Source organism: Suricata suricatta, chromosome 8, assembly GCF_006229205.1.
Source record: "Suricata suricatta isolate VVHF042 chromosome 8, meerkat_22Aug2017_6uvM2_HiC, whole genome shotgun sequence".
NCBI classification, from domain to species: Eukaryota; Metazoa; Chordata; class Mammalia; order Carnivora; family Herpestidae; genus Suricata; species Suricata suricatta.
This window is the reverse complement of record NC_043707.1, coordinates 22,803,855-22,816,370: the sequence shown is the minus strand read 5'-3', so window position 1 is coordinate 22,816,370 and position 12,516 is coordinate 22,803,855. Positions and strand designations below refer to the sequence as shown.

General features: G+C 51.1%; 2 protein-coding genes across 3 annotated transcripts in view; both read left to right on the top strand.

The window, feature by feature from the left end:
* Window positions 1–1,102, top strand: part of CHCHD2 (coiled-coil-helix-coiled-coil-helix domain containing 2) — a 4,320-nt gene extending 3,218 nt beyond the window's left edge. Inside the window, exons 3-4 of the mRNA XM_029947558.1 lie at window positions 6–156; window positions 795–1,102. Coding sequence (XP_029803418.1) covers window positions 6–156; window positions 795–805 — 162 coding nt within the window. The 3' untranslated portion in view covers window positions 806–1,102. The remainder of the gene's footprint in view (window positions 1–5; window positions 157–794) is intronic.
* A 2,391-nt stretch (window positions 1,103–3,493) lies between these two features.
* On the top strand, window positions 3,494–12,467 carry PHKG1 (phosphorylase kinase catalytic subunit gamma 1). 2 transcript variants are annotated; one of them, XM_029949569.1, is made up of 10 exons: window positions 3,494–3,716; window positions 5,981–6,093; window positions 6,574–6,752; window positions 7,184–7,238; window positions 9,766–9,831; window positions 10,110–10,273; window positions 10,689–10,779; window positions 10,916–11,069; window positions 11,240–11,365; window positions 11,741–12,467. In XM_029949569.1, exons 2-10 carry the CDS (start codon window positions 6,011–6,013, stop codon window positions 11,984–11,986), a joined length of 1,164 nt encoding a protein of 387 aa, XP_029805429.1. In that variant the 5' UTR covers window positions 3,494–3,716; window positions 5,981–6,010; the 3' UTR covers window positions 11,987–12,467. The 2 variants fall into 2 exon arrangements, with proteins under 2 accessions (XP_029805429.1, XP_029805430.1); XM_029949570.1 differs by lacking the exon at window positions 3,494–3,716 and adding an exon at window positions 3,785–3,882.
* The last annotated feature ends 49 nt before the right edge of the window (window positions 12,468–12,516 follow it).

Below are 12,516 nucleotides of genomic sequence, written 5' to 3'. Positions count from 1 at the left end.
CTCAGGGAACCCAACCAGCATACCAGCAGCAGCAGCAGCAGTTTGGCCCATGCCACTATGAGATGAAACAGTTCCTGGAGTGTGCCCAGAATCAGGGTGACCTTAAGCTTTGTGAAGGTTTCAGCGAGGTGCTGAAACAGTGCAGATTTGCAAATGGTAGGTACTACGTCAGTCTGTGATTAAATAATGCGTCTGCTCAGTCCGCAGCACGGTACTCCTGGACCCTAGAGAACTCTGCGAGTCTGTTTAATAAATTAATCTGACAAGTTAGAGGAGATTTTGTTTACGTTATTTTAAAAATAATCTAACTCTGCTACAAAAGAACTGGTGTAGAGGTCTTGAGTCATAAGTTTTTACCAGTTCTGTATCTCATTCTTCCTTAAGTGGGTATAGATTAGTGTATTAGATCTTGTTCTGGTGATAGGATAGGAGTGATCTAGCAATAAAGCTGTGAATAGAAAATTACATCCCATTTTCACCAAAGTCCAAGAAAGGACTTACATGTTGTTGGCATTCCCACACCTGATTTGAGAGAGAGGAGTGTATTAAATCCCTCAGTGGAACTCTCGAGATTTGGGCTGTCTAGAATGTTGACAGTGAAGTTGTTTTTATGTAATTTCCTCCTGTCAATCTAAGAAGTCACCATCTTTTAAAATGCTCATTTTCATTTTCAGGCATGGAACTGATAACCTTGGGCTTTTATCCCTCCTTTTATCATTTGGAGGGCTTCTGCCCTTCTGCTTTGCTAAGAATGTACAGCTATTGCTCTTCTAACTTATCTTTTTTGTTTGCAGGATTAGCCTAATCAAGAAGTTCAAATTGAAGATACGGAAAATCATCTCTCATGACCAAGTTAATTTAGCATAAAAATATAACTGATAGTGAAGATATAAAGTGTAAAATCACCAGTTAAACCTCTCCACTATCATTAAATACAGCTTTGTGCAGGATTGGAATGAAAACAGGTGTTCTAACTGCATAGAAGTTCATCGCGAGATAGTTTTAAGTTTGAAGCTTGGGCATATATGTTTGCCTCCTCAAACTAGCTTTTGTGACCTTATTGTTTGTGAATTAAGTAGAATAAAGTGATTTTCTCCCAAAATGTGGTGTCTTTTTAAGTGTAAGATCATAAATTAGGTATGGTATATGCATGTTGAACATACGCGTTTTGCAAAAGAACACAATTGTCTCAACATGTCTTTATTTACTTTGTAGTCTCAGTATTAAATTGGCATCCACCTGGAGTTCTGACAGGGTTCCCTGAGTAGAAAAGTAGTTTTGTGAGGAGTAGCTCATTAGCAACATAGTGCTCATTAAAATGGTTCCGGGGGCGGGGCTCGGTGTCTTAGTTCCTGAAGCATCCAACTTTTGCTTTCAGCTCAGGTTATGATTTCACAGTTCATGGGATCAAGCCCTGCATCAGGCTCTGTACTAACAGCACGGAGCCTGCTTGGGAATCTCTGTCCCTCTCTCTACCCCTGCATACTCTGATTCTCAAAATAAATTTAAAAAAGAAAGTTCCAGTTGGAAGGTCAATGTTTCTTAAACTGAGCAATAACAGGAAACTGAACTACTAAACAAGTGAGTGAGAAAGGAAACGTAGGAATAGACCCCATTTCGACCCCATTTCAAGTGGATTCCTGTGGCCAGGTCAGCACCACATGGCCTTCCCCTGGTACATCCAATTAGTTGGTCAGATGAAAACCATTCTCTCAATCCAGGCAGTTCCCCTGCAAATGATTTTCTTCTGTGATGTACTGTAGTTTTCCTTTTCCTTAAAGACTCCAGCTAGTTGGCAACTGTCCACTCCATGTTGTCTTAAGGAGATGGATTCGATTTGGGGTGCATCATTTTTAAAAAGGAACTGCACTGCATTTCTCACAACTCCATTCAGAGTTGATCTTCAGTCTACATTGTGCTCTGCAGTTTTCCTACTTTCAAATGTACCTTTTCGAGGCTGATTTTTCCCCACAATCTCTTAAGTTTGAGAGACCTATGTTCCTGCAAGGTGAGTGCTATTGAGATTAATCAGTTGCTGCCTGCTGCTTCCTGTTCTCAGCTGTGTTCTTAGAGTGCCCCACTCTTTCTTGAGTTCCTGAAAGTGGCCAAGACCACCTTGCCTGAATCACCACAGACGGTTCACTCCTGGCAAGTCCCCAAGCATATTTCCTTCTGGATTCATCCATGGGCTCCTTTGCCCATTTTCCCTATAAGTTCAGGACTTGTGAGTTCATAGTGTTAATGCCCGTTATGTCTGATGGTGTATGGTGAGTAAAGGTATATGGTGACATCAATAAAATGCAAGAGTCTGGCTGGCCTGGCCTCTCCATTGTAGGAGCCAGGGCTACACAGAGAAGGGCACAGGATAATCCACTAGATGCACTAGCCCTTTGAGGTCAGAGGAATTTTGTTAAGCACAGAAAGTATAGAGCACAAGTCAACTCTACTTAGCATCAGGACAACAAAAAGAGGAAGAGGGAGCTTAGGGTAAGTCAAAGGAGGTGACTGAGGTGTTCATCACTAGAGCCAGATGTAGTTACATCTCACTTAAGCAGAGGCCTTAGCGCATAGACCAAAGTCCTTCCTGGCTCTCTATATATAGACTATATAGCAATCAAGGAAAGTGTTTCCCCAAAGTAAAAGAAATAGATGGTCAGCATGAATAAAGGAAACTGCTCTTGGGCCCACATCTGGGGTTCATCTAGGCCTTCCTACTTCCCTACTTAGTGACCTTGAGCAAGTCACATTATCTTTAAAACTGTCTTAATACCAGAGTTTTGGGGCCCAAGCGAGAATGTGCAAGTGTTTTGTGAAACGCTAATCAAATGGGTGCTTGTGAGCTCAGCCTCTGTGTGAAGCACTGTATTAGCCCTCCCTTCACTTGGTATATTAAAATTAGGGATTTGGAAAAAGGTAGCTTTAGAATGAGAGCAATAAATCAGTGTCTGCTGTGTGCCAGCATGTTGCATACATTATTTCCAATTCTGGCAGCCTCTTAAGGTAGAATCATACTGGTAAGAGCCCAAAGATCCCAAAGGTGCACCCCGTCAGAGCTATCATATGCTTTTCCTGCCCCAGACCTCTCAATAGACCACAGGCTGAAAAACAAATGGGTTAAGGATGAAATCATGGAGGCAGACTAGAGATGGATTCCTGAAGGGGATGTTCCCTAACTTTTAAGGTCTGCATTTTGCAGGTCAGTCACAAAAACTGTTCCTGAGTGGGCCCCTGTGGCCGCTGGGGCTACAGTGTGGGTGTCCCAGTTTCTCCTGGAGTTTCTCCAGGTCTCTGCTCTCAGCATATAGAGACATGGCTCCCAGAGAAGTGAATACATTCCCGTCAAGGCCGGCTTTGTCTCCTCTGGGCCTGGAGGCCAAGAGAGCTCCAGAGAGAAGATTGGTCACTTCATGCTGTCCTGCCTGCTCTCAGGCCACCAGAGCTTCCCTCGCCCTCCACCAGAGGTCACCTCCTGGTGAGCCTGGGCCCTTGCTGAGCCTTGGCCTGCATCCCAGATCTGCAGTTGTGATTTATTTCTGGCACATCATCCTTCGTCACCAAGTAGCACAGCCCGGAGGACGAGCAGCAAGATATCCTACTGTGGCCGCCAGTGTCTGCTGGGGACCCGCTTCAGCCCTCATTTGTCCCCTCTCCTCACGAGGCTCTGAAACCTTTGGGATTCCTGTCACATTCACTCAAGGGCCTGCAAGGACCTAACAGTGAGTAGCTGGACCGGTGGTGGACAAAAGCCAGGCGACAGGCAGAGAGAGGGGGAGGCTGTGGGGCAGAGAAGACAGAAACACCCAGAACCATTAGACTCACTTTTTCCTTCTGAAGGCAGCTGGTTGCAGAAAGGCAGCACTAACTCTTGAAGCCCCCCTAAAGGTATTTGCCTACAGAAAGTGGGTACCCCCGGACTGTACTTTCAGACTCTCTGTTTGGGGGAGGGATATTTTGTTCTGAAAAGGACCAGGTCCCCTACTCCCCACCTGGGGACCCTTTCCAAAGGAGTGTTGGGAAAGGTAGGGAGGTGGGGGCATGTGTGTGGGGGGTAGTGGACAAAGGCACAAAGTTGGCTCAAATTAGGCCTAGAGCAAGGGGATGGCCCCCCTGCCCCTACCTCAGGATAGGTGAGTGCAGCCAGAAGTGTGTGTAAAACTGGTCATGCCAGGGAATGGAGCCCCCAGCTGGGATGGCTCCCTGGAATGGGTCCACCATATTCTCTGCCGGTAGAGGGCTGGTGGAAGGAAGAGACCTTGCGCTACCCAGTTTGGGAGATGGGGGATACAGACACCATCTTGGGAACTTAAAAGGACTTGCAAGGAAATGGGCTTGTTTTTACAGGAACAGACATTTCTGTGCTCGGGTGGGGCTGCTGACTGGGAAGCCCGTGAGCAAGCAGCCCAGGAGCCTGCTGTCGGCAGACATTGTTGTTATTCTAATTATTCCTCTGGTAACCAGGCACCCAGCAGTGGGGACACCAGGCTTCCTGGAACAGCTATCCCCACTTGGCTGGTCAGCAAATTGGCTCCTTTGATAGGCCAGGCCTTCCTGGGCCCAGAAAGGGCAGTAGAAGTGGGGCTAGAGGCAGCCCTCACTCTGCTGAGTGCTGACTTGTGCCCATTTTCCATCTGCCCCTCTTCCTGTCGGTAACTCTCTCTGTTCCTCAAATCCTATACCTGAGGTAGGAGTTTAGTACTACGGTGGCCTCTATAGTCCTCAGGCAGGGGCGCCTGGGTGGCCTAGATAGTTGAGCATCCAGTTTTGGATCAGGTCATGATCTTATGGTTCGTGGGTTCAAGCCCTGCTTCAGGCTCTCTGCTGTCAGCACGGAGCCCACTTTGGATCCTCTGTCCCCTCCCGCCTTGTACTTCCCCCACTCACACTCTCTCTCAAAAATAAACAAACATTTATATTCCTCAGGCAAAGCTGGCCAGCTCGGCTCCTGTGTCCAGGCCTGAGTATCCTGGTTTTGTAGTGCCCCACACTGCGGCAGGCCCACTCAGAGCTCACTGGCCATCATTTGGCAGGATGTGGGGCATTCTGAGGACAGAACCGACCTGCCGTCAGGACCCTGAGCCAAAGGGATACCTCCAACCATTGACTCACATCCAGGGAGCAGCACTGGGCATGGCAGGGAGGAATGGCTGGGACCCCCCAGAGAAGATCAGTCTAATGGAGGAGGTGACACCACACACTGACAGGTGATACCAGAGACAGGGCCCATTAAGCTCTGCATCCCTCCGAGCACCTGGCAGAGTGCTTCTCAAAGAGCATGAAAGAAAGAAGAGACTGAAAGAGAGGAAAGGAGGAAGGAAGGAGGAAAAGAAAGGAAGGTTAGGAAAGCCCTGGTTGAGGGCAGAATGAATAAGGAAGGAACCGTGGGAAGCCCTGGAAGTGTGTCCCGGAAGGAGAGCCGTTTTCATGGAAGGACAGTTTCACTGGGGCAGGTTAAGGAGGGGCTATAGGAGCCCCGTACTGAGAAGATAAAATGAAGCATCTCACCTTTCCGCAAGAGCGGAGAACAAGCAGAGGAAAAGCAGAACCAGCCTCATCTCCTCAAAGAGAGGATACAGCCCTTTAATTTGTCCTGCAAAATTTCTCTGGGGTTCTTTATAAAATCAAGGGTGAGCCAGCCTCGTCAGAGCTAACCTTGGGGCTGATGGCCCAACCTCCTGCCTCTGGCCTGGGCTTAGGCCTGGCCCTGCCGTCAACTGCTTCTACCAAGGGGTGGCAGCTTACAGCGAGAACATCCGGGGAACCACAGGGTCACCTGGCTTCACAAAAGTTTGCAGCCAGTGGGAAGACGCAAGCTGGGCTCTTTCCAAAGGGTTTTTGAATTCATATTTATTTTGAACATTCACTATAAGCCTGTTCTGTGCCAGAAGATACAAAGATGAGTGAGAGAAAGGGTTCCAGCCCCCAAAGAGCACATCACCTAGATCAGGATGGCTGACAGGTTCTTTCCATCTCCTTCTCACAGCCCCTCAGTATCACCCCGGAGGAGCGGAGCATGACCCGGGACGAGGCACTGCCAGACGCGTATTCAACACAGGGCTTCTATGAGAACTATGAGCCCAAGGAGATCCTGGGCAGGTAAGGCCCAGACCTGCCCCGGAAGTGCTTAGGCTCCAGCCAGTTCCATGGGCCTATCCCCCAAAGCACTGTCCACTTGGAAAAACTGTCAGTTTGGGGTCCTGCCCTCCTGAACCGGGACAGATGAGGAGGGTATAAAGCACTCAGATAAGAGACCTCTCCCAGCAGAACTCTCCCAGTGCTGTTGACAAGCACTTCCAAACCCACCTCCACACCAGGGTCAGAGATCAGGGGTCAGAAGGAAGGTTGTGGCCCTAGTTGGTGAGACAGAGCACTAAACTAGGAATCGAGAGTCCTAAGACCAGGCTTATTACTCACCAGCTCCAGACAAATCACCCTCCCTCTGCCATCTTCATCCCACCCATCCGCAAAAGCTCCCAGGGAGTTGGGGGATAAGGCAGGACATCTCTGCTGTGGTTTGGGTCTGGGATTCTCCCTGGGATGAGGGGCCCCTGGACCACCTGTGCTCTGCACCCCCAGAGGGGTTAGCAGTGTCGTCAGGCGCTGCATCCACAAGCCCACGTGCCAGGAGTATGCTGTGAAGATCATTGACATCACCGGCGGGGGCAGCTTCAGCCCCGCGGAGGTGCAGGAGCTGCGAGAGGCGACGCTGAAGGAGGTGGACATCCTGCGCAAGGTGTCGGGGCTGCCCAACATCAGTGAGTAATGGCTCTGGGCCCCAGCAGGGTGCTCCACTATGATTCTGCTCTAATAACCCAAGGCAGGGAGTGCAGCCCCGCTGTGCGGCTAGCCAGGACTCCGAGTGTCTCCTGCCCCCTGCCAGCCCAGAGCCCTGAGTCTTGAGATTCCCAGCCCACCCCCACCACTCTGGAGGCTCAGCTCTAAGCCTCCTGTTCCAGCCAGACAGAGGGGTTGCAAGCAGAACTGGAGGTGGTTGCAGGTCAGGGAATGGGGGTGTGAGGTCCCGGGGCTGGCCCCTCGCTTAGTGGGGCTCCTCTGAACACTGTTTTGATACCCCTTCTGGCTTTTGAAGTCATTCTGAGCAGCTTTAATCCCCTTACCCTGGGCCCCCGCTGCCTCTGCCCAGGCTCCCCTGCTACCTGAAACGAGTTAGTCATTTCCATTTCAGTACAGCTGAAGGACACTTATGAGACCAACACTTTCTTCTTCTTGGTGTTTGATCTGTAAGTACCCAGCCCTGGAGCCAGCCACACCCTGGGGCCTGTTGGAGAACCTTCTAGTGTGGTCCCTACCCAGTGCTTCCTGGAGACCAACAGCCAGCTCCCCACACTGCGGAGGCCAAATTGGATCACCAGTGCTTCAGGGCGATCAGCCCCGGGGCCAGGCTGCCAGGTCTCGAATCCTGGGGCCACTTTATGAGCTAGATCGTTTCCTTAAGTATCCGTTTTCTCGTGGGTGTTACAGAAGTAATAATAGCACAGCAAATGGAAAAATGTAAATGCTACTAATTATCAACTACAATGATGACGACAAAGGTGGTCATTCAATACTCATTCTGGACACTGAGGATATAGCAATGAATAAGACAGATAAAGTCCCCAACTTCACGTAATAATTTTCACAGAGAGCGAACAGAAAGCAATGATACATGCACATAGCTATGTACATGTACAGATGCCTAAAGCCCAGCAGGGGTTGGAGAGGGGCAGGGCTTCCTTGGATGGAGCTGTCAGGGAATGCTCTCCAGAAGGTGACCTGAGCAGAGACCCCGATGAAGTGAGGGAGGAATCAGAACCAAGAGCTGGAGAAGAACCCTTCCAGCAGAAGGAAGAGCCAGAGCAAGGGCCCCACTGGGTGGGCTTCACATATTCCAGGATTGGCAAGGGAGCCAGGGTGGGGGAGTGGGGCAGCCTTTGGCCTTGGCAGAATGTGAGGCCAGTCTGTACTGATGACCAGATTTTGCAGGCATGTTAGCCATGGCAAGGACTTTGGAGGGAGGAAAGTATCCCTTTTACTTTTGAAAAGCATCCTACTGACTGTAAGGAGGCAAGAGTACAAAGGAGGAGGCCAGAAGTATTGAGGCAAAAGGCTACCAGGAAGGCAGGTAGTGAAGCATGTATTTGGGGTATGACTCAAAGATTGACATCACCATTGTCATCATCATTGTCACTATTCCCCTGCTTCTGCACCAACAGGCCTACCGAGATGAACTCCTTGCCACAGGGTCTACTGCCCACAGTGGGATTTTCAGCTCCGAGAGCTTGTATTTTCTCAAGAAAGGAAAAATGATAACCACCACTGTGCCTATTTCATCAGGCTCTAAGCATGGGCTCTGAACAACACAAAGTGCTCTGTGAACAGTGTGTTCAGACTTACTATCACTTTTATTAGAAAGGCTTCCCAGGGAAGGGAACTCTCCAGCTCCTTGTTCCCCCACTCCCTTGAGTCCTCGCTAAAGGCTGCGTGAACCACCACCATTGTGTGGGTGTCTTGATTCCTCCATACATAATAGCTAATTTCAGGGACTGGATTTACTTGAGAAAATTATTCAAGCAGATTTTGTATTGGTAGAATGTTTCATACTGTAGCCATCCTGAATATGTGTAGGGCTATTTCCTTCGAGACAAGTGTAACCTGGCCTGTGTGTACAATTAAACGGCCAGGTGCAGGAAGCAGCAGCCCGTTGTACCTTGCACAGTCCCCAGTGTTTACTGGTAAATCTTCCTGCTGTTGCTAACAGTGAGTTCTTCCAGTGTCTTTAAGATGGAATTAGAATGATAAAAACTGGATTCATAGTGCAGATAATGTACAGATAAGGCTCACCTCTATAAATTCTAGGTGATCTCCTCAACCCCCACAACCACCTCTGTAAATTCTAGGTGATCTCCAGAACCCCGCTCCCTGCCACACCAGCCAGGCTCAAGGGTTTTCTTGCCTCTGTGACACTGGCCAAATCCTTTGTGCCCCAGGAATCCTGATGCTTTCCCTGGAAGGATGAGGGAGAGGGGGCAGGATGCACCTTTCTTCTTTAACCAGGGGAGACTTTCCCAAGACCCCCCAAGACTTAACCAGCTGCAGCTGTCCCCAGCTCTGCGCAGTGGCACTGCCCTGTAGAGCTCTTGCAGGCAGCTCAAATATCCCTAACCTTTGAAGAAGTTGCTTAGGGAAGCTATTTTTACTGCTGCCCTGAGTTGCCCTCCAGGGTATAACTGGATTGTTTTAGCAGTGACCTCTTTCTACATCATCCCAAAAAGTGAGAAGATTGAACTGTTAATTCTTTATCCTAAAATGGGCAAACTTGGCTCCTGCAGTACCTGCACCATTGCCTCTACTGTCCATTCCTGGGAGAAATCAGGACACTCTTGTCCTGGTCTGGATCTAGGTGGGCCTTGGGCCAGTGGCTCAGGGTCTCTCTTTCACCTCTCAGCTCTGATTTTGGCCCTGACAGATCCCAGTCCGTGTGTCACTTCCACAGGTGGGGGGACCTTCAGGCTGGTACCATCCCACCCACAGGTGGGGGGGACGCTCACGCTGGCGCCATCCCACCCTTTTAGCTTCTGCTGTTCTTCTAATCTCCCTAGACAACCTCTCTGTTCACTTCCCCACTTCTCCCTGCAGCCCTTGGTCCTTCATGGGGGAGTGTCCCACTCTGCCTCTGGAGATATGAGAGGAGGAAATAGGTCTCTGGGAGCAGGGTGAAGAGGGCATGGTCTTGGGACCCATTCAGCTACAAACCCTCCATCCCCACAGGATGAAGAGAGGGGAGCTCTTTGATTACCTCACTGAGAAGGTCACTCTGAGTGAGAAGGAAACCAGGTGAGGATCCATGTGCCCCCATTGCCACTCCCTGCCCCAGAGTCCTAGTGGGCTCCAAGTCCCAAGGCCTTGGAGTGGGCACAACATGCATTTGTCTGGGCGGGGGGGCGTCCACTGCTGGCTTTGGTAGCCTCTCTCCCTCTTTGGCTCAGCCTAGATGGTCCCAGCCTGTCCTCCCGCACTTGCCATCTGGTGGGTACATGGGCTTTGGTCTCCCTGCTTGTTACGTGGCCCTGGAGAATAGGAGATAAGAGTGACATGTGCCTGTCCCATCCCAGAAAGATCATGAGAGCCCTGCTGGAGGTAATCTGCAATTTGCACAAACTCAACATTGTGCATCGGGATCTGAAGCCCGAGAACATCCTCTTGGATGATGACATGAACATCAAGCTCACAGACTTTGGTTTTTCCTGCCAACTGGAGCCAGGAGAAAAGCTGCGAGGTCTGGTAACGTGGCCTTGACCCATGTCCGGGGCTCAGGCTCTCTTATCCATGCTCCCAGAGACTATCTGGATTTCTCCCCTAACTCATCCCCCACCCCCCCGCCCGCCCCAGAATAAAAATCCTACCATTTCAGGGCTAGGTGTCTCTTCAGGTAAGCCTTCTCCCAGGGCTGAGCCAGGTTCCCACTGCCTGAGTTCCAGGCCAGGATGGCTAGACGTGACCGACTAAGCAACAGACCCAAGCAGGTGGTCCTGTGACCCAGCACCCAGCCCCTGCCCTTGGCTCTGAAGCTGGCCAGTGTTAGAAGAGTCCCAGCCTGAGCACCATTTTGCTTTTGTCTCCATTTTTTTCTTTGGATCTTCCCCTTCCAAGTGCCCCCTGCTGACCTGTCCTGAATGTAACTGTTCCTGCAGAGGTCTGTGGGACCCCCAGTTACCTGGCCCCTGAGATCATTGAATGCTCCATGAATGACGACCACCCGGGTTATGGGAAGGAAGTGGACATGTAAGTATGTTGGGGAAGGGTGACCCAGAGGGACAGGTATGCCCCCGTGGCTAGGAGCACCTGGCTGGGGAGGGGAGGAGATGGCAGGAGCTAGAGCCAGCCCTCCTGCCTTCCTCCCTGTTCCACTTGATACCAGGTGGAGCACAGGTGTCATCATGTACACCCTGCTGGCTGGCTCCCCACCCTTCTGGCACCGGAAACAGATGCTGATGCTGAGGATGATCATGAGTGGCAACTACCAGTTTGGCTCACCTGAATGGGATGATTATTCAGACACAGTGAAGGACTTGGTGAGAGATCAAGCCTCTGGCTCAACCGCTCAGGCGAGGAGGGAGTCCACCATGGGGGAGGGAGGCATATCACGGAATGGAGGCCCCTGTTGGGAAAGACCTTATGTCCTCTGAAGTGCTGGAGGGGACCCTGCCTTGATGTTTTCAGCACCCCCTCCTTCTTCTCTCAGGTTTCCCGCTTCTTGGTGGTGAACCCCCAGGGCCGCTGCTCAGCAGAAGAGGCCTTAGCACACCCATTCTTCCAGCAGTATGTGGTGGAAGAAGTGCGTCATTTCAGCCCCCGGGGCAAGTTCAAGGTACTGAAGCTGCCCTTCCACCCAGGGCCCTGGGGCAGGACTCAAGTCAAAGCCCCCAAGTCCCCTTCCTTCCCCTCCCCCACACCTTCTACCCACAGGGTTTCCAGAGCACCTGCTCCTCCCCTCACACCCATCCTGTGATGGCTCCAGCTCAACTTCTAGCACCAGAGAGGACAGCTGTCACCCACCTGGCTCCAAGAGCCTACATCTCTGCAGATGCCAGAGGGGTGGGACTGGTAGGGGGGACACTAGGAAAGGCCCCTGGGTAGGCACACAAAGCCTCCAAGGCGAACAAGCTCAGGGACTCCCTGCACTGCAAGGGGAAGGAGACAAGCGGCGGGGCGGGGCCAGTCTCTCAGCTCTGGCTCTCCACAGGTGATCGCTCTGACAGTGCTGGCTTCCGTGCGGATCTACTACCAGTACCGCCGGGTGAAGCCGGTGACCCGGGAGATTGTCATCCGAGACCCCTATGCCCTCCGGCCTCTGCGCCGACTCATCGATGCCTATGCTTTCCGCATCTACGGCCACTGGGTGAAGAAGGGGCAGCAGCAGAACCGGGCTGCCCTCTTTGAGAACACTCCCAAAGCTGTGCTCCTCTCCCTGGCTGAGGAAGACTACTGAGGGGCCAGCAGGCGGGATGGGGGGAGGGCGCGGGCAAGGAGGGAACGCCACAGAAACAGAAGTTGAAGGAGTGAGATCATGTCTAAGCCTCTGTCCAGAGGGGACACTTGGCCCTGGCCAGATCCCTTGGGTTGAGGCCACTATCCCCTCCTAGAGGCTCTGCATCACACGCTGATGAGTGAGGTAAGAGCCTGTCCCCGCGGAGGGGAACTGCCTCTCTACTTACCAGCTGTGGCACCATCTCGCCTTCTTCTCACGGGAGGCCCGGAGTTCCAGATACTTGTGCGCCCTTCCCTTAGGGTCCCAGGGTGAGGACAGAAGAGGATAGTGTGAGATACACAATCACAAGAGATTTTACTGACCTCACAACATCCAGCGACACCAAGGAAGCAGGTTCTTTTCCAGGGATGTGTGTTTAGAGGCATATGGGAGCCCTTATCTGATTAACAATAGAATGGGAAGGTTCTGGTGTTTTTCTCTCTGGAGTATCATTTACTTTATGAGTCTCAAAATACAGTTTGTTGTTTGTT

Bases quoted from the DNA above. Each gene is read 5' to 3' on its own strand.
- PHKG1 (XM_029949569.1), top strand. From the start codon at position 6,011: ATGACCCGGGACGAGGCACTGCCAGACGCGTATTCAACACAGGGCTTC. The intron at 9,832-10,109 runs GTGAGGATCCAT...GTCCCATCCCAG, and splicing joins CTGAGTGAGAAGGAAACCAG to AAAGATCATGAGAGCCCTGC. The intron at 10,274-10,688 runs GTCTGGTAACGT...CTGTTCCTGCAG, and splicing joins GCCAGGAGAAAAGCTGCGAG to AGGTCTGTGGGACCCCCAGT.